Here is an 18,488-nt window from a genome sequence, read left to right as displayed (position 1 = left end):
ACTTCCATCCCAAAGAATGAGAGGGTGCTGTGGGTAACTGACCTCCATTCCATGTAGAATGAGATGGGTATGACTAATCCATCTCCTTGGGTGGGAGGGTTGTGTGTAATTGAGCTATCTTATTGGGAGGCTGAGGTGAATGTGATTGAGCTCCTTTTCATTGGGTGAGAGGTGGGTTGACTAAGCTCTATACCATTGGGTGGATTGGGGTGATGGTGTAACTGAACTCCAATCTTACTGGGCGGGAGGGGGGTGGTAACTGAACTCCATTCTCATTGGTTGAAAGAGGGGTGTGTGTGACTGACCACTACACTATTGGACAAGAGTGGTGTGTGTGTGTGTGTGTGTGTGTGTGTGTGTGTGTGAGAGTGAGCTCCATCCCATTGGGTAATAAGAGGGTTATGACTTAGCTTCATCCTATTGGGTGGGGACAGGGGAAAATTACTGAGGTTGCTTTTCCTGTACTCATTGGGGGCTAAGTTTCTCCTACTCACCAAACCTTGGGTTCAGGCTGAACCTATCTCTGAGATAATGTCTCCTTACTTTAGGCCACAATGAATTTAGATGCAGATCACTCACCCCTTTCATTCTTGCCCTTATGGTCTCCAACTGGCCGTTTTTTTGTGGTTTTTTTTTTGTTATTGTCAGTGGAACCCTCGTCTGATACTTGACCATTGTTCTCACCTCCCACCCCACACCCCAATCATCCTCTCTCTAGTGTCTTCCTTCTCTGGCTCCAGTCCCTCTTCTTTTGCTTTGCTACCAACTATGTGCCTTTCTTGCCCTCCTCCCTTCCCCCAAACCCTTAGATTGTCTTCTGCTGTAGACCCGGTTCCTTTCTACTCGCTTTTTCTCCATCCCGCACCTTCCCTCGATTCGCCTTCCCTCTCCCTCTCTATCCTGTCTGCCTTTTCCATTACTGGCTCACGCCCCCACCTCCCAGGTTGTTCCCTAAGGGCCTGGTCTTCCATCCCCTGGTCAAAGGCAGCGGGCCGGCTGTCTCCTTCCCCAGGGCGCCCCTCCACCCCCCACCCCCCATCTGGCCCGGGCTCTGGCCCAAGCCCCAGGCCCCAAGCCCCATCTCCCGCCCCTGGCCCTCCCGCTCCTCCCCCAATGATGTCACGTCCCCGGCCGCCCCTCGGCCTGGCCGCCCCGCCCCCGCCCCCCTCCCACCCCCCAGTCCCCTGGGCCCGGCGCTCCCTCTCCCTCCCTCCTCCCTCCTCCCTCCCTGCTCCCCAGGGAGCGGCGGCGGCGGCGGCGGCGGCGGCGGCGGCGGCGGCGGCGGGATGGCCCGGGCCCGCGGCCAGGCCCCCGGGAGCGGCGGGCGGCGGCCGCGGAGGGGGGTCGGCCCGGGGCCCGCGGGAGGCGCCGGGGCCGGGGCCGGGGCCGGGGCCCGGGGCGAGCCGGCCGGACTGCTGCTGCTGCTGCTCCAGGTGTTCCCGAGCGGGGTTGAGGGGCCCGGACGACGGGGCGGGCGGGGCCCGGGCAGCGGTGGCGGCTTCGGCGGGCTTGACTCCCCCCCCTCACTCCCCCGGGACGCGCGGCTGCTGCTGCTCCTGCCGCCGCCGCCGCCGCCGCCGCCGCCGCCGAGCTCCGCTCCCGCTGCCTCCGCCTTCCGGATGGTAATCAGCGCTCCGCACTCGGCGCGCCAGGCAGCCCTGCGAGGCCGGCCGCTCTGTCCTCCCTTGCCCTGCCCTGCGCTGCCCTGCTCTGCCCTGCCCTACCTTGGCAGCCCTGCCCTGGCAGCCCTGCTCTGTCCCCCTCTCCTCTCTTCCTTCTCCCCTCTGTCTGCCTGGCGCGTTGCTTCCTTCTTTCGCATCCCTCTCCTCCTTTCAAACCGCTGCAAACCTACCAGCTGGGCTCCTCTCTCTGCACCTCAACTCAGGCAGCCCCACTTCACATCACTCCTGGGAGCCCCACTTTGCGTCACCCGCTGATTTCCCACTTTGCTGCGAGTTTTTTGGCTCCCCACTTTACAAAGCTCTCGGGGTCCACACTTTAATGTCAGTTCGAGAGTCCCCACTTTGCTCCACTCAGAGCCCTCCTTGGGTGCTGCACTTAGGGCCCCTGTGCCCAGCACAGGGATAGCCACTTTGCACCCAGCCGGACGCTTCCCTGCCCCTGACTCCTGTGCCTTCTCAGCTTTGCCCTGTGAGGTCCTCTCTGCTGTTCCTCTTCTCCTCTTCAGCTCCCCACTGCTTCCCCTGCTCCGGGCCCCCCTCGCGGCGAGTGGCCGCGGGGGAATCCCTCTGTCTCCCCGCCCCCCAGTGCAGGGGGAGGAGGCTGCGCTGCTGGTAGCGGGTCGGCTTTCTCCGAGGGAGCGGCCCGGGGAGCCAAGCTCTCACTGAGCTGGGGCCAGCAGAGAAGCCGTCGCGAGTCGGGCGCGTCCCGCTGCTGCTCTGTGGCCCGGCCCTGCCCTGCCCCGGCCTGCCTTGCCCCGGCCTGGCCTGGGCCAGCCTATCCTTGGCTCTACTGGGTGGGGGTGGGGACTATCCCCCAACTTCGTTGGAGCTCGGTGTGCGGGCCGTCGGGGCGCCAGGCAGAGCGGCGCCTGCAGCGCAGTCCCATGTTCTCCATGCAGGACTCCTTGCCCCGAGGAGGGCTCAGCCTGAAAGAGGAGCCGCTCCCTGCCGGCCTCGGCTCGGTGCGCTCCTGGATGCAGGGCACTGGAATCTTGGACGCCACCACCGCAGCGCAGAGGTGAGTCGTCCTGAATGGCAGGATGCTGCCCCGGAAGGGTAGCGAAGAGCAGGGAGGAGGGCTGGACCTGGACCGTTACTGGGATGGGGAAGAACAGCCAAGTCCCAGAGTACGCGACGAATCCTGGTTTCCCTCAGCCCTCTCCTAGGCTCCCCTGCTCTGTCTCGCTCTGGTCCTCAACTCTTCTTCCCTCCTTCCTTCTCTGCAGGCTTTATCTTGCTTGTTCTCTTTCTCCCAAGCCCTGTTCCCCTCATTAATTCTTTCAGCACTTGAAGTTGTTTTGGAATCTGGCTGGGTCTGGACAACAACCTAGATGAACCCTTCCACCTGCCACTGGCATTTGAAGCCTAGAATACGGGGTGGATGTGGATGGAGAGGAAGAGAAGTCATTTTCCCTAGCCCTTGCCTTCTGCTTCATGACCCCTTAATTCTGGGTAGTGATAATGGACAGGGTCCCAGAGGATTCCCAAATTAAGCTTTGCTCTCTGCTCCCTCTCCCATCCCCTCCTCCATCCTTTAGGGTGGTCGTGGGGGGTTTGGAGGAGCCTTTTAGAACATATAGCTTGTCCTTCCTTTTTCAGTGCTTGCCTTCTCTTTTGAAGCTCTTCTTCCCAATGGCCTTCCCCCTGTTTCCCGAGTTGGTTTTGGGGGGTGTTGGTCCTGGGGCAGCGAGGGAGGGTGGGAGAGTGTCAGGGAGCTGGAGCTATTGGGCTCATAGCCAATGAGAACCCCTCCAGGAATCTTGATACCCATTTACCACCTGCTTAAGGAGACTCAAGGGTGGTAGAGAATGGAGAGTGGGAAGGAAGGCAGGCAGACTTAGAAGGGATGGAGACTGAAGAACAAGAGGGAAGGGATGAGACTGGACAGTTATTTTTCACATGATTTTTTTTTTAAGCTGGAAAAAAGATTTGGGATTTGCAGCAGGCAGCAGTTTTCAGGGCCTCTTCTGTGCTGTCTATTGCAGGTTCTGCCTGAGTCTAGGAGAGCTGCTTCCTATAAGACAGCCCTGTGGTTCCTTGGCTCAGAAGGAATGCACTCCGTGCCCCAAGCCCTTCTCTAGCTTCTTGCTTGGGTCAACTGATCCCCTCTCTGGTTGAGGTTTTACCCAGATTCTGGGGGCTAGAGAGAGGGGGGAAATAAATACTTTTCTGCAGTCAGTGAGCATGGGAACTAGAGATTGTCCAGTAGAGAGGTGCAGAGAGTAAGTGCAGGTAGGAAGAGAACAGAGGGATGCTGATGGGCCTGTTGGCAGTTTGGGATTTGGGGGTAGCTGGGGGAAAGGTGGTGATTTCTGGCTGGATCCTTGAAGCTCTCTGAAGGCTGTTTGGAGCTGCCCTGCCTTGCTCTGGTGGCTTGTTTGGCTGAATGTGCCCACTGTTACTCAGATCCATGGACATACTTGCATACAGGTACATCCCTTTTCTCACACTGGTGTGCCTCTACCCTCATGTGGTGTACATTCTGTAGGCAAAAGTGTATCTTCATGTGGTAGACACTCAGTTTCCCCCTCCTTGTCCTCTGCTCATCCCACCATCGTCGCCCACTTATATACATATTCCTATACACTCATGACCATTCAGCCTCACCGAAGACATGCAACCACAGACATACATATCACATCTACAAATCCTGCATCCCCCAGTAGGTTTCATATCCAGATTTAACCCTCTGATCCCTCCTTTTTACTCCCCCACCCATGTTCAGTCCAGAAGTGCCCCTTGGTAAGAGAGAAGCTGTTTTATGTTCAGGGTGGCAGGTGGTAGTTGTGAGGAGACCTCTGGGCCAACTTGGGCTCCTCTTTTCAGGACTGTAGAAGCTATTCTGGGTTAGAACAGTCTCCGGTTTCTCTTTTAGCAAGACTTGCTTTCATAGGCCAGTCTTGAAAGGATTAAAGGAGACTTTCCCCTTTTCCCTTGATGTTGTCCAGGGCTGGCAGGGTGAGTTGGAGGGGGGAGCCCTTGGGAGTGTGTGCCCTAACATTTGGGTGCTTCCTCCCCTACCACCCACCCCTTAAGATGCCCCAGTCTCAGCATCCATTTGGAGTCCTCTGTAGTGGGTCCAGCTGTCCAAATTCCCTGATCCTAGCTAGCCAGCTATCTTCCTCCAGTATCTCCTGAGAAGCCCCTTCCACCTTAAGGAGGGTCCTTCCCCTTCAGCTCTCCATCCCACATGCTACTATTCTGCCTATTCCTTACACCTTCAGAGGACAGAGGAGGGTAGAGCTTGAGCTTAGCAATGGGCTGGTCAAGGATAGTTCATGTATTTCTGTTCTTGGTGCATGCAGTTATGGGTATCTGTCATCACATATACATATATGCATGTTCGCCTCTCTGTTCATGTTGTACAGAACCGATGCTGAAAGAATGAATATGATGTTGGCCAAGAGAAACTCTGTGTGTGTGTGTGTGTGTGTGTGTGTTTTGCAGCTGGGTGGCTCAGTGGATTGAGAATCAGGCCTAGAGATGGGAGGTCCTGGGTTCAAATGTGGCCTCAGATGCTTTCTAGTTGTGTGGCCCTGATCATGTCACTTTACTCCCATTGCCCAGCCCTTACCGCTCTTCTGCCTTGGAACACAGTATTAAATTTAAGACAGAAGGTAAGGGTTAAAAAAAAAAAAAAACTAGAGAGGAAGAAGAGTAGGAATCCGCCTTCTCCTGGGGACATTCTACTGGTAAAAGTAGCCTTTGAAAGGGTTGCTTGGATGATTTGAGGCATTGCCTACAATCTGCTGAGGCCTGTCCTCTAGGAATTACATTAGGCTTGGAGGAATTCAGCGTATTGGGAAAAACGAGGTCTTAAGCCAGAGTGGAAAAGACTCTGAACTTGGACTCCAAAGCTGTGGCTTTATCGGCTATTTGACTCTGGGCTGTTTAGGTTGACTCTGAGACTCTGTTTTTTCCTCTGTCGAGTGATGATGATAATAATGTTGGCTCTGCCCCACACAGGATTTTTGTGAGGATTAAATGAAAAAAAAATGTGTTGCAGGAGGATATGTTGCAAACTCTGATCTACAGAATATTCATGTATGATGATATACATGTATGAGATATAAGTAATGGCAGCTGCCTCCTAAGGAGCCTCTCTGCATCTGAGCTGGCCCCCCACTCTCATACAGAGACTCTTCCAACAGATGGAGCAGGTACAATTATTGTCCCTTCTCCTATGTTCTCTTCATCTCTGGAATGCTCCAAAGCAGCTATCCTCTTTCCCTAAGGGGATCAGAATGCCATCTTCTTCAGGTCCTTGCCTCCTTCAAGTATTTCTTCTCTCCTGGATCTTCTCCCTGGATAATAGGCAAATTTCCCATTTGCCTATCAATATACTCATGTCTCTCTGAATTGAAAAAAAAATCACTTCCTTAAACTAGATTGTGCTCACCCATCCTTTCATTTCTAGAAAGAACAGTCTCACCTCCCTGCCCCTATTTACTTACTGACTTAGACTTCTTGGCGCTTCCTCATCATTTCAGAGACAGTTGAAGAGAGGAATCATCCTTAAATTAAGAAAAGGGCTCTGTTAACCCATGGAGGATTTTGTAATTTTTTTGTTTCTGTTTTGTTTCCCACCTCCACCCCCAACAAAGTTCCTTTTAAAGTATTTCAGATTTGTTACATCTTAAAAAGCAAAAAAAGCTGCCTCTATCTTGGCCAAGACAACTGGGGGTTGGTTCAGAGGGACCTGGAGATTGTGCTTTGTAGCTGCATTACCCTTGGTAAAAATAGCTAATATTTATATATTGCTTTAAGGTATACAAAGAATTGAACATATGTTATTTCACTTGATTCTCATAAGAACCCTGGAATATAGGTGCTATGCCATTTTACAGGTGAGGAAACTTAGGCTGAAAAAGGTTAAGGAACTTTTCTAGGGTTATATAGCTAGTGTCTCACGCAGGTCTTCCTTGCTCTACCCACTGTGACACTAGAACGAAATACTTCTCATGCTCCAAGTTCTATATTCCCAGCCCTGACCTAAGCTGTAGACCCATCTTTCTGACTGCCCCCTGTAAATTTCCCTTTGACTCTTCAGACTGAACATATCACTCCCTCCAAAGTCTTGAATCTGCTTTTCTTCCTGACCCATTTTCGTCAGTGGCACCAACATCCTCTCCATCAGCCAAGCTCAGAATCTTGAAGTGATCTCTGACTCCTCCCCGTCCTTTGTCACCCCAATCCAGTCACTTAGCCTGTCCTGTGGAGTCTTCCTTTGTAATAGTTCTCACATCTGGCCTTCCTCTTGACGCCCCCTGCTACCTGCCCAGAATAGGCCTTCATGATCTTTCCTGGAGACTATTCAAGCAGCCTTCTAGCTGTTCTCTTGCTCCTGCCTCTCTGTGCTCCAAACCATCCCACACAGGGAGCTAGGGTGGTGTTTTTTGACACTTGAGATCTGATCATTTCACTCATAATCTCCAGTAGTTCCTCATTGCCTAAAGGACAAAGTCCAAATGCTAGGCACTTAAAGACCTTCATGATGTGACCCCAGCCTGCCTTTCTAGCCCCATGTTCTTCTGCTTTCTGTCACATCATGACATATCAGAAAAGATTCTGGCTCTGGAGTCAGAGAATCTGGGTTCAAATCCTGCCCATTTACATATTACACTTAACTTTGATGGGCCTCAGTTTTCCTACCTGCAAAACAAGAACTCTTTGACTAGATGGCCTCAGCAGTCTCTTCCAGCTTAATCTATGTAACTCCAAATCCAAAATCTTATATTCTTATCTTGTGCTCCTTGTCATTTCCCAATAAACTCTGATTCTTTCTCTCTCCTCTGCCCAAAAATATCCCTGCCATCTTCAGAATTCCTCCCTTTGTTTCAAAGCCTACTCCAAATGTTATTTCTTCCAGTAAGTCTGTCTGGATTCTCTACCCTCAACGGAAGTGATCTCTTGTTCCTCTGAACTTCCATCACCCCATGTTCCTCTATCCTCTCATGGTATTGACCACATTTTGCCTTGGAATTTAGTTATTCTTTTGTCCCTACCTTATTGCTATACTCAGATCTCCAGGTGGGCAGCAAACCATCAACTCTTTGAGCTGGAAGTGCCTTTAGGAGTTCAACCTCTAGATAAAGCATAGTGCCCCCTCTACATCCCTGACTAACAACTGCCAGAAACTGGGACTTCGCTATTCTTTATGTCAAGCCATATTTATCTCTCTATAACTTCCACCCATTAATGATGGGTGGTTCTGCTCTGACCAAGTAGGGCAAACTCAACATTAAGACAATGATCCCATCCCCAAGTCTCCTCTTCTTCAGGCTAAGCCTCCCTACCATGGATCTCTATCTATTGTAGTTTCAAGTCTTCCTCTTTGTTTCCCCTGTAAGCACCCAACATAAGGCTTTGAGAACTACAGCCCTTGGATGGAGTACCTGATGAATTTTCATGGAAGTGTGCAAAGAGGAAAGGGAATTCCTGTCAGTGGTCTCCACTCAACTTGAAGGGATCCCTCTTAGTTATGACCATGTGTGGGGCAGGGATGTGGTGACCTCAGTATCCTAGGTCTGCAACTCCCTCCCTCTACTGCTTCAAAGCTCTGGGTCTTTCTCTTCCTTGGTTACAAGAAAGAGAATCCTTGTGGACTTCCTTCATCATATATGGGGCAGAGTTGCTGTGCCCCCCACTTTCCAGGCTGGTGACTATCATTACACAAGTGGGCTTTCCCTACAGCCTAGTGGCCCCACACTTCTGCATGTTTGGAGTGGGGCTGGAGTTGCAGAACAGGGGTATATTTGAGCCAGAGTAAAAGGCTTTCAAGAGAAATGAGATGAGGTGATTGGCAAGAGAGGAGGAGTATGCGGGAGTCTCGATGTGAAATTGAGACTAACAGTGGAATTATTAGAACCCCAGAAAATGTGTGCCCTAGCTGGCTGAGGCTGGAGGACCATTGTGCCTTGATATGCATTAAGAGTGAGGTGTGGTCTTCAATCCCTAGCTGGCCACTGCTTTGGAGGCTCAGATCCCTGCTGCAGCTTATTTGGGGGGAAAAGTTACTTTCCTTCCCTCTCCTTCCTCTTTCCACTTTCCCTGTCCTAGGTCCTACTTCAGAGACTCAGTCTGTCTTCCCTCACCTCTCTCTAGCTAAGAGAGGCCATCTCCATTAATGGGATTCCTTGGGTGGCTGTGAATTGCACCCCTGACTTCCCGCCTCCCTCACCATGAACTTGTTAACTGTACTCTGTCTACTGGAAGATCTGAGACCCTAGGGAGGAGTTTGCAAGGCTATTTCAGAGTCCTAAGTCTGGAACCCTCTCCTTTGGCAAAGTTCTGGACCTCTCTCCTCTTCTGTCAGAGGAAAGATACCCATCCAGCACTTCCAAAATCCTGTATGGGGCAGGGCTAGCATGCTGGGGGCAGGCAGGGGCTGGGAGGGGCAGAGGGAGATTACTTAGAGCTGAGAGTAGATCAGGGAACTGACTTTCCTGTAAGCAGCTTTGGTCCAGCCCTTCTGCTAGGAAACGCTCCCATTTACTTTAATAATTAATAGCAGTGCCTCAGTGAATCTCCCTTCCCTTCCCTACCCCCTCCCCAGCCAAATGGGTGGTTCCACTGTCTTTCCTTCCCTTGCACAGGCAACCTACCTTTCCCCATCTCCCCCCTCCATCCTCTCTTTTTTTCCTCCCAGCCCCTTCCCACCAAACCACAACTCAGGATTTCCTTAGAGTCCTTGGGTCTGTGTATCAGAGAATAGTAGGTGGGAACCCAGGAATCCTCTTTAGGGGAAGCTCACATCCCCAAATCCAATGATTTCACTTGCTTCCTAATGAAGAATAGGGGCTCCTGACCTTCCCTCTTCCTGCCACTCCCCAATACCTTCTGGTTTGCTCTCTCCTCTTCAGACCTCACTTTCTGCCTCCTTCCTGTCTCTCCCTCCCCCACCCTTCTCTGCACTATCTTTCCCCTGAGTCTTGTTCTTCCCTACATCTCTCATCGTTCCCTCTGAGTGTTAATGGCCCCTTACTCTAATGAACTATGGATTTCCATAGTGAAACACCTCAGCCTCCTGACTTCCTATCACTGGCTTTGCTTCGGGGAATATGTGGGGGTGGGGGGTGGGGAGCATAGTCATTTTCCCTATGTTGGGGGGGGGGGAGAGCTGACTCATTGAGGCTTGCTGGACCAAACCTGGAGGTCATTAGGAGTGAGTTAGCAGCGAAGCTGGAGTTTGGGTTGCAGCATCCTGGCTTCTAGCCCAGGAGGTGGAGGGAGCAGTGTTCAATGGAGATGGAAGAGACATGAATACTTGTTGAATGGGAAGGCCTGGAATGGGGAAGGAGTCTAGGATGTGAAGGAGGAAGGAATAAATAGGGAGTGGTCTCTAGTGATAGTGATGCAGGGAAGGAAACTCAGGAGAATTGGAAGAAAGGAGGGGAGAATGAAATAGGGAAGAGTTTAGGGAGAAGGATTTGGGACTGATGATGTGGAGGGCGAAAGGAAGGGGAAGATTTGAGGAGGAGACTCAGAAGGAGATAGGAGAGGTGGAGCAGGAGGTGTGAAAGAGACTGAAGAGAAGTTGTGTGTGTGTGTCTGGGGCTAGTGACTGGGGATTCTTGTATTCCTCTCCTATTTTGTACTCTGGTTTCTCCACACCAGAGGCTGAGCTTCAGTTGCCCCACAGATAATACTCAGGGCAGGGGAATTACTTTAAGGCAGACTGAATACTCTTCTGTTTCCCAGTGTGGGACATTGAGAAGCTCAGAGGCTCTAAGAATGGGGAAAAGGAGAGAGAGGAGGACCATAAAATAAGAAACAATAGTGTGATTGGATAGAGGAGATAGGCTTAGAAAGGGGGAGGGAAAGACAAGAGATTATGAGAGAAGGAAAAACAGTGATGAGGGAGAGAAGGAGATGAAGGAGAGAGAGAGGAGGAGGGAGAGATGGAGAGAGAGAGAAAGAGATGAGAGACAGAGACAATGAGAGAAGAAAGAGTGATGAGGGAGAGAGGAAGATGAGGGCAAGGGGGGAGGGGGAGATGGAGAAAGAGAGAGAAAGAGATGAGAGAGATAAAGACAATAAGAGATGAAAGAGTGATGAAGGAGAGAGGGAAGTGGAGAGAGAGAGGGAGAGATGGAGAAAGAGATGCAGAGATGAGAGGAAGAGACAATGAGAGAGAAGAAAGAGAGTGATGAGGGAGATAAAGGAGAGAGAGGGAGGGAGAGATGGAGAAAGAGAAAGAGATGAGACAGAGAGATGACAGACAGACATGAGAAACAATGAGAAAAGAGAATGATGAGGAAGAGAGGGAGATGAAAGTGAGAGAGAGTGGGAGAGACAGAGAGAAAGAGAGATGACAGAGATGAACAGAGACAATGAGAGAGAAGAAAGAGACAGAGAGAAACAAGAGGACAGGGAACAGCAGCTTTGAAGGGAATCTGAAGCCAAGTGTCTTGGTGTGTCTGTCCCAGGGGAAGTGGGGGTGGGGAGTGGGATTAGGAGTAGGGAGCCAGAGTCTTGCCTGTTGGGAGAGGTGCTCTCCGGTGTGATTGCTCTAGAGAGGCTGTTAGAACGGGCTTTTTTTTTTTTGTTAAATTGCTGTTATTTATAATAACCGTTTAGTCAAGAATGTAAAGAGCCGTGGAGCCACCTCCCAGGGAACGCTCGCGGAGAAATACTGGCTCTATTTCGAGACAATTGTAGCAGGCGAATGCTGTGCAGATCTCCTCCCCTCCCTCCCTTTCTGCCCACCTCCTGGGCCTAGAGTGGGGGGACCACTAGCCCACAGCTGGCGGGGTCCGGGCAGGGGGAGCTGTGGACTGATTGCTTGGCCTTTTTATCACTGCCCCTGCTTGTGACTCCAACACTTGGACATGCTGTGGTGTCTTGGAGACAAGAGGGGACGTATATTTATTTCTCTGTCTCTCCCCTCGCCCCATTCCCCAAAGGTGCCGGGAGTTAGTTATTTGTGGTCTCAGCCCAGGGGATTGGCTCTGCTGGAGAGGATCATGGGCACACTTACTCCTTGGCTTTCTTGGTATGTGACTGTCCTGAAGAAGGCAGCAGTTGGATGGGATTTTGTGGGTGGAGGGGACGGATACCCACAGAGCTTTAGCCTTTGCCCTGTCTCCTTGCCCTCTCCCCAAAGTCTAGCAGGAGGTGATAAAGGGTTTATGGCCATGCACTGGTTTCAGGGAAGGATCCAAAGGGGATAAGGCCCAACAAAGAAGCCTCTGAACCCTGGCCAGAGAGTATGGGGTGCCAGAGTAACACTACGTCCGGCGTTTGGGAAGAAACCCAATGGGATCAGATGGAAGTGGACCTCTATCCCCAGCACACCTCGACATGGTGCAGGGGACCTTCACTTTCCACTTCATTGTTGTGGAGAACTCCCAGATGGGGACACTCCCTTTACCAATGCCAGTCAGAACCTTCTATGCAATTTATGGACAGTAAGTAGCCAGAGCCAGATTTTGGTGTCTTTGGGAAACATTGAACAAAATAAATAAAAACACAATAAAACATAGATAACATCAATATGGGGCTTTTCAAGTCAATCCAAGCCCACAGTCCAGTGACCCCTGTTTCTGTTTGATACTCCTGGCCTCACCACTGATCAGCCCAGACTCACACTTGCCCAGGATTCACGTATGTCCAAGACAAGACTTTCTACCAGGTTCTTCTGGTTCCAAATGCTTCCTTCGTTCTTCTGCAGAAGTATGCAAGTTCTGGGTCTCCATTGTCTCTTAGTCTGGCATCCAAAATTTTCCCTAAACTTATTTTGAATCTACAGAAATCCCCAGACTTGTAGCAATCTTGACTGTTGGGACATAAGACTCATGCACTCACTTGAAGGACCTGGAGCTGGTCTCCTTTTAAATCATTGATTTAGTTTGCACACAAGGCAATTCTCCCTAGGATGATAGATTAGAAATTGAGGCGGGGTGGGGGCAGCTGGGTAGCTCAGCGGATTGAGAGCCAGGCCTACAGATGGGAGGTCCTGGGTTCAAACCTGGCCTCAGACACTTCCCAGCTGTGTGACCCTGGGCAAGTCACTTGACCCCCATTGCCCAGCCCTCTTCTGCCTTGGAACCAATACCACAGTATTGATTTTAAGATGGAAGGTAAGGGTTTTATTTTAAAAGAAAAGAAAAGAAATTGAGGAGGGCATGACTCTGGACAAGTCACTTAACCTCCATTGTCTAGCCATTACCACTCTTCTGCCTTGGAACCAATACAAAGTATTGATTCTAAGATGGAAGGTAAGAGTTTATTTAAAAAAAAAAAAAGAAAAGAAATTGAGGAGGGTATGACTCTGGACAAGTCACTTAACCCCATTTTACCCAGCCTTTACCATTCTTCCACTTTGGAACCTGGACTCTGTATTGAGTCTAAGACAAAAGGTAGGGGCTTAAAAAATAAACCTAGATGGGAGAGGATGGGGAGTGCTACTTTAGGGGTCACTGAGAAATGAGAGAAGAGATAGGAGTTGAGTTGAGTTCAGGCCAAGTAGTAGAAAAGAAAATGCCTTTAATACTGACCTTATGTCATCAAGACAGTTGAATAGAGTGCTAGTTTTGGAGCCTGGAAGACCTGAAATCAAATCCCACTCAGATATTTGCTACCTATGGGACCCTGGGTAAGCAACTTGAATCTTTCCCAGCCTCAGTTTCCTTACTTGTAGCACCTATCTCATAGAGTTGGTATGAGGATCAGATAAGATATTATTTGAAAGAAGGGAACAACTTTAAGAGACAGTTAAGTGACACAGTAGAGAGATTGCTGAACCTGGAGTTAGGAAAATCTGAGTTCAAGTCCTGCCTCAGACATGTTCTAGGCTTATGACCCTGGGCAAGTCATTTAACTTCTATCTCTCTCAGTTTCTTCATATATAAACTAGGAATGAAGATAATAGCACCTCCATCTTCCCTCTCCTCTCCCCAGCTCAGGGAGGCTATTTGTCTCCTTCAGTGGGACCATTGCACCTTGGAAGACTTGGCAGACCTTAAAGTGCTATAGACAATGCTCACTTTATTATAATTATTGTTATCAGGAAAAGCCAAAATTTTTCTCAGTAGGTTGTCAGAGGATGGGATGGGGAGGTTGTATAGTTTATATTTTAATCAAGAACAGTTCAATGTTTTAAAAAGCTGTGTTATTTAATGGAGGCAGATTCAGTTATCTATTTGGTAGGCTTCATGCCCAGAGGAAACAAACCAGAGATGTGAGGTAGAATTTCTTTGATCTTTTCAGCCAGGGCCTTCTCTTGAGGTAATCAGTTCCATACGTTTCTCAGGGTCTGTGGGAAGGAGGACTTCCTTTCCTTAAGTATGAAGGGGGGCTCTTCCATTCCAGAACTCGGACTGTGAAAGGAGTCTTCATTCATTCTGTATGGCCTCTTCATCAGCACCAAGCTTTTGGTCATTCTCCTTAGCATTCATCTTCCAGACTGAAGGACCTCCCACAAACACTGGCCCCTTCTCCCCTTGGTTGTTTTAATTTTCCTTTTCTTGGACTTTTCAATCACATTAATTTTAGCCCACGATTATTTAGCATTGTGGAGAGAGAAGATCCATGACCTTCTCTGATGGTGCTTCCAATCAAATGGATGTGTGTGTGTATGTGTGACTGGATATATGGTTATTATGAATGTTTGTATCTCTGTGTATGTTTGTGTGCCTGTGTGTGTGTGTGTGTGTTTCCACATGGGCCTGGGTAATGGTGAGGATAATAGCATGCACAAAGAGGCCACAAGGTGTTTTCATGACAGAGGGGAGGTCCAAGCAGAACGTCTTGAGAAATTTGAGGAGAAAAGCTTTATTTTTCCTTGTTGCTGTTAGGGAAAGCCTTGTGGAGGAGTCGATATTTGTGTTAGATCTTGAAGGAAAAGAAACAATTCACCATGGAAGATGAGGGGGAAGGGACGAAGAAACTGAGATCAAAACAGAACTTCTCTTTCCCCCCCCAAACCCTTTCCTCTTCCAAACCTCTCCATCACTGCCCTGAGCACCACTATTCTCCTAGGCACCCAGGCTCTGTATTATCCTTGGTTTCTCACTCTCTCACCCCTCATGGCCAATCTTTGTCCAAGACTTATTTCTGCCTTTATACTAATATCTCTTGTCTTTTCTCCACTAACGTGGCTACCACACCAGGGCAGGCTCTTATCACCTCATGCCTAGACTACTTTTAAAAAAACCTCTCTCTGTTTCTATCTGTATTTGTCTCTCTCTCTCTCTCTCTCTCTCTCTCTCTCTCTCTCTCTCTCTCTCTCTCTCTCTGTCTCTATCTGTATTTGTATCTCTGTCTCTGTTTCTATCTCCATCACTGTCTCTGTCTGTATTTGTATCTATGTCTCTGTTTCTATCTCCATCTCTCTCTCTCTATCTGTATTTGTATCTCTGTCTCTGTTGCTCTCTCTATCTCTGCCTCTGTTTCTATCTCCATCTCTGTCTCTATCTGTATTTGTGTCTCTGTCTGTCACTCTCTCCATTACTGTCTCTGTCTGTATTTGTGTCTCTGTCGCTCTCCATCACTGTCTCTGTCTGTATTTGTGTCTCTGTTGCTCTCCATCACTGTCTCTGTCTGTATTTGTGTCTCTGTCTCTGTTGCTCTCCATCACTGTCTCTGTCTGTATTTGTGTCTCTGTCTCTGTTGCTCTCCATCACTGTCTCTGTCTATATTTGTGTCTCTGTCGTTCTTTCCACCATTGCCTCTGTCTGTATTTGTATCTCCTTCTCTGTTGCTCTCTCCATCTCTGTCTCTATCTGTATTTGTATCTTTCTGTTTCTATTTCTGCCTCTGCCTCTATCTCTATTTTTGTCTGTATCTCTATGGCCATGTCTATATATCTATACCTGTATCTGTATCTATATCTATCTTGTGTCTCTCCCATTAGAATGTGAGCTCCCTGAGGGCAGGGTTCCTGTTTTTTCTTTAATTTGTATTCCTATCATAGTATTTGGTACAATGTAACCAGCTAATAAATGCTTGTTGATTGATTACGACTGGCCCAGGAAGGCTACTTGGCCTGTTTAAGGACACATAAGGAGTCACTAACAGGGTCAGGATTTGAACCCAAGACTCAATTCTAATACCAGTGCTCTTATATATCTATTGCAATGCCTTTTGTATGTGATTTGGAGCCTGATTGGCCTTGAATGCCAGGATCATCAGACATTCCTATCTAATCTGGTAAACAGTGGAGAGCTTAAGATTCTTTAGTAGAGAGCTCAAGTTATCTGAGTAGTGCATTAAGACTACTAGGGGTTATGCCAAGAATGGATTTGTGTGTGTGTGTGTGGGGACTGGCCCTCCCAAAAGAGATCTGAGAATACATCTTTTCTTTCAGAGGCAGGAGATTATGCTGCATACCATGGCAAATTTTTTTTCCCACTGTGTTGGTTTGTTGAACTATTCCCCTCCCTTTCTTCTTTCTTATAAGAGATGGGGCTTTGGAAGGGGTAAGGAGGGGGATATGTTGGGAAACGAAGATGATCTAGAAACAAAAGGGCTCAATAAAAACGTTGGAAAGAATGGCTTGGTGAATTGGAGGGAATATGGACTAGGGGAAGAAAGACCAATTAAGGGATTACACCTGTTGCCAGCATGGTGGCTATGCTAGTGGAGAAAAGAAAAGGATATCTATACAAGAGTTATCTGGAAGATAGAAACAAGACTTGGCAAAAGATTGACCAGGAGGGGTAAGAGAGAGAGTGAGAAGGACCGGTACAGGGGATGGATTTAAGAAATATTGTAGAAACGGCTATTGTTTTAAGGAATATTGTAGGTGGCTCAGGTGATAGCATGCTGAGCCTGGAGTTGGGAAGAGTTCAAATCTGGCCTCAGACACTTCCTAGCTGTGTGACCTTGGACAAGTCACTTAACCCCCATTGCCTAACTCTTGCCCTTCTGTTTGAGAGTTGTTACTAAGACAAAATAAAGGTTTAAAAAATATCGTAGTAGTAGAAACATTAGGACTTGGCAACTAATTAACTGAGGGAATAAGAGAGGCAGGAGTCACAGGGGACTGAAGTTGTAGAGCTCAGTGATCAGGACACTGGTAGAGCTACTGGAATAGAGAAGAGACTGGAAGGGGGAGACGGAGTGGGGAGAAGAGAAGGAATTTAGTTTTGGAATTGTTCAACTTGTCTTCAGGACATCCTGGTAGAAATGGGTCTGGGCTTGAGAGAGAGGTTAGAGGCAAACATTTGGGAGTCATTTATGTAGAAGTGGCATGCTATGGGAGCATGGGGAGAGAGAGACAGAGGCACAGACACAGAGACAGAGAGACAGGGAGCTAAGGATAGAACCATGGGAAACACACCTACCTTCAGGTGCCATGAATAGGAATCATTGCAGGAAACAAAGAATCCCTCAACAAGAACGAGAAACCCTCTGAGAAGAGGGTAGTGACACAGAAAAAGCCATAGGGATGAGAATAGGAAAAGGGCCATTGGGGGGCAGCTGGGTTGCTCAGTGGATTGAGAGCCAGGCCTAGAGTTCAAATCTGGCCTCAGACATTTCCTAGCTATGTGACCTTGGGCAAGTCCCTTAACCCCCATTGCCTAGCTCTTATCTCTCTTCTGCTTTGGAACCAATACACAGTGTTCATTCTAAGATGGAAGGTAAGGGTTTAAAAAAGGGGGGGAATGGCCATTAGATTTAGTGATAGGGAAGTCAGTAGGGACAATTGAGAGAGAGGGGTTCAGTGGAGTTGGGAGGGCATGGAAGCCACATTGTACCCACCAGAAGAGGCAGCTTGGTGGAGTGGGCAGAGAGCTGGCACTGGAGTTAGGGTTCAGATTTCACCTCTGACACTTAGCTGTGTGAAACTGGGCAAGTTAATTTCACAGCCTCTTTCTGGATCAGTTAAATGAGGATAATAAGAGAACCTAGCTCCCATGGTTGTTGTATCAAATGAGATAATGCATGTAAAAGGCTTTGCAGACCTTAGCTATATACATGTCAGCTATTGTTTTCATTTTTATTAAAAATCTGTAAAATGAAGATAATAATAGTATCTACCTCACAGAGATGTCATGAGATTCAAAGGAAATAACCTATGCAAAGCTTTTTGCCAACATTAAACAACCACATAAATATTAGCTATTATTATTATTTATCGATATCTAACACCATTTCCAAGCACATTTTTTCTCCTCACCCTACTCAAAGAGTCATCCATTGTAAGAAAGAATTAAAAAAGAAAGGGAAAGGGAAAGGACAAGTTCAGTAAAACTAAATCAGGGGCAGCTAAGTAGCTTAGTGGATAGAGAGCCTGGTCTTGGGTTCAAATGTGACCTGAGCCACTTCCTAGCTGTGTGGCCCTGGGCAAATCTTAACCTCCATTGCCTAGCCCTTTCTGCTCTTCTGCCTTGGAACCAACTCAGTATGGCTTCTAAGACAGAAGGTAAGGGTTAAGAAAAAAACAAAACTAAGCCATAGGTCAGTTAAGTCTGACAGCATATGCCATACTCCATACGCAGAGTCCCCCACTTCTATGAAGAAGGGAAGAAAATACATTTTCTCAACTCTTTTCTAGGGCAAGATTGGTATTATACGATGTTCAGTTTCATTTTTTGTTTTGTTTTATTAATTTTTTAAAGTTTCTTTTATTATTCCATTATATTTTCTAGTTCTAGGGACCTAAAGTGCATGCAAAATTCTCCATATGAACATTCTATGGCACCAGGAGAGAATGGTTTATCTTTTTGTGTCTAAACCTTCTCCTAATGTGACCCCACCCTGTGGCCTTGTCTTGACCAAAGTAGCACTTTGGGACAATATTTTTAGGGGACAGCTTAGGTTATCTCCCACATCCCTTTCTGGAGTCATGACAGAAAACAG

General features: G+C 48.4%; 1 protein-coding gene across 4 annotated transcripts in view; it reads left to right on the top strand.

Moving 5' to 3' along the window:
• The first annotated feature begins 1,286 nt into the window (after positions 1-1,286).
• Positions 1,287-18,488, top strand: part of EBF4 (EBF family member 4) — a 102,850-nt gene continuing 85,648 nt past the window's right edge. For 2 of the 4 annotated variants that reach the window (XM_056803591.1, XM_007496925.2), the window contains exons 1-2: positions 1,287-1,622; positions 2,582-2,700. In XM_056803591.1, the coding sequence (XP_056659569.1) occupies positions 1,287-1,622; positions 2,582-2,700 (455 nt within the window). Of the gene's footprint in view, positions 1,623-2,551; positions 2,701-18,488 lie in introns of those variants that run through there. The other 2 variants (XM_056803593.1, XM_056803592.1) reach the window with 1 other exon arrangement.

Source organism: Monodelphis domestica, chromosome 6 (genome assembly GCF_027887165.1).
Source record: "Monodelphis domestica isolate mMonDom1 chromosome 6, mMonDom1.pri, whole genome shotgun sequence".
NCBI classification, from domain to species: domain Eukaryota; kingdom Metazoa; phylum Chordata; class Mammalia; order Didelphimorphia; family Didelphidae; genus Monodelphis; species Monodelphis domestica.
Note: the sequence above shows the minus strand (reverse complement) of the source record. Positions and strands in the feature narration are given on the sequence as shown.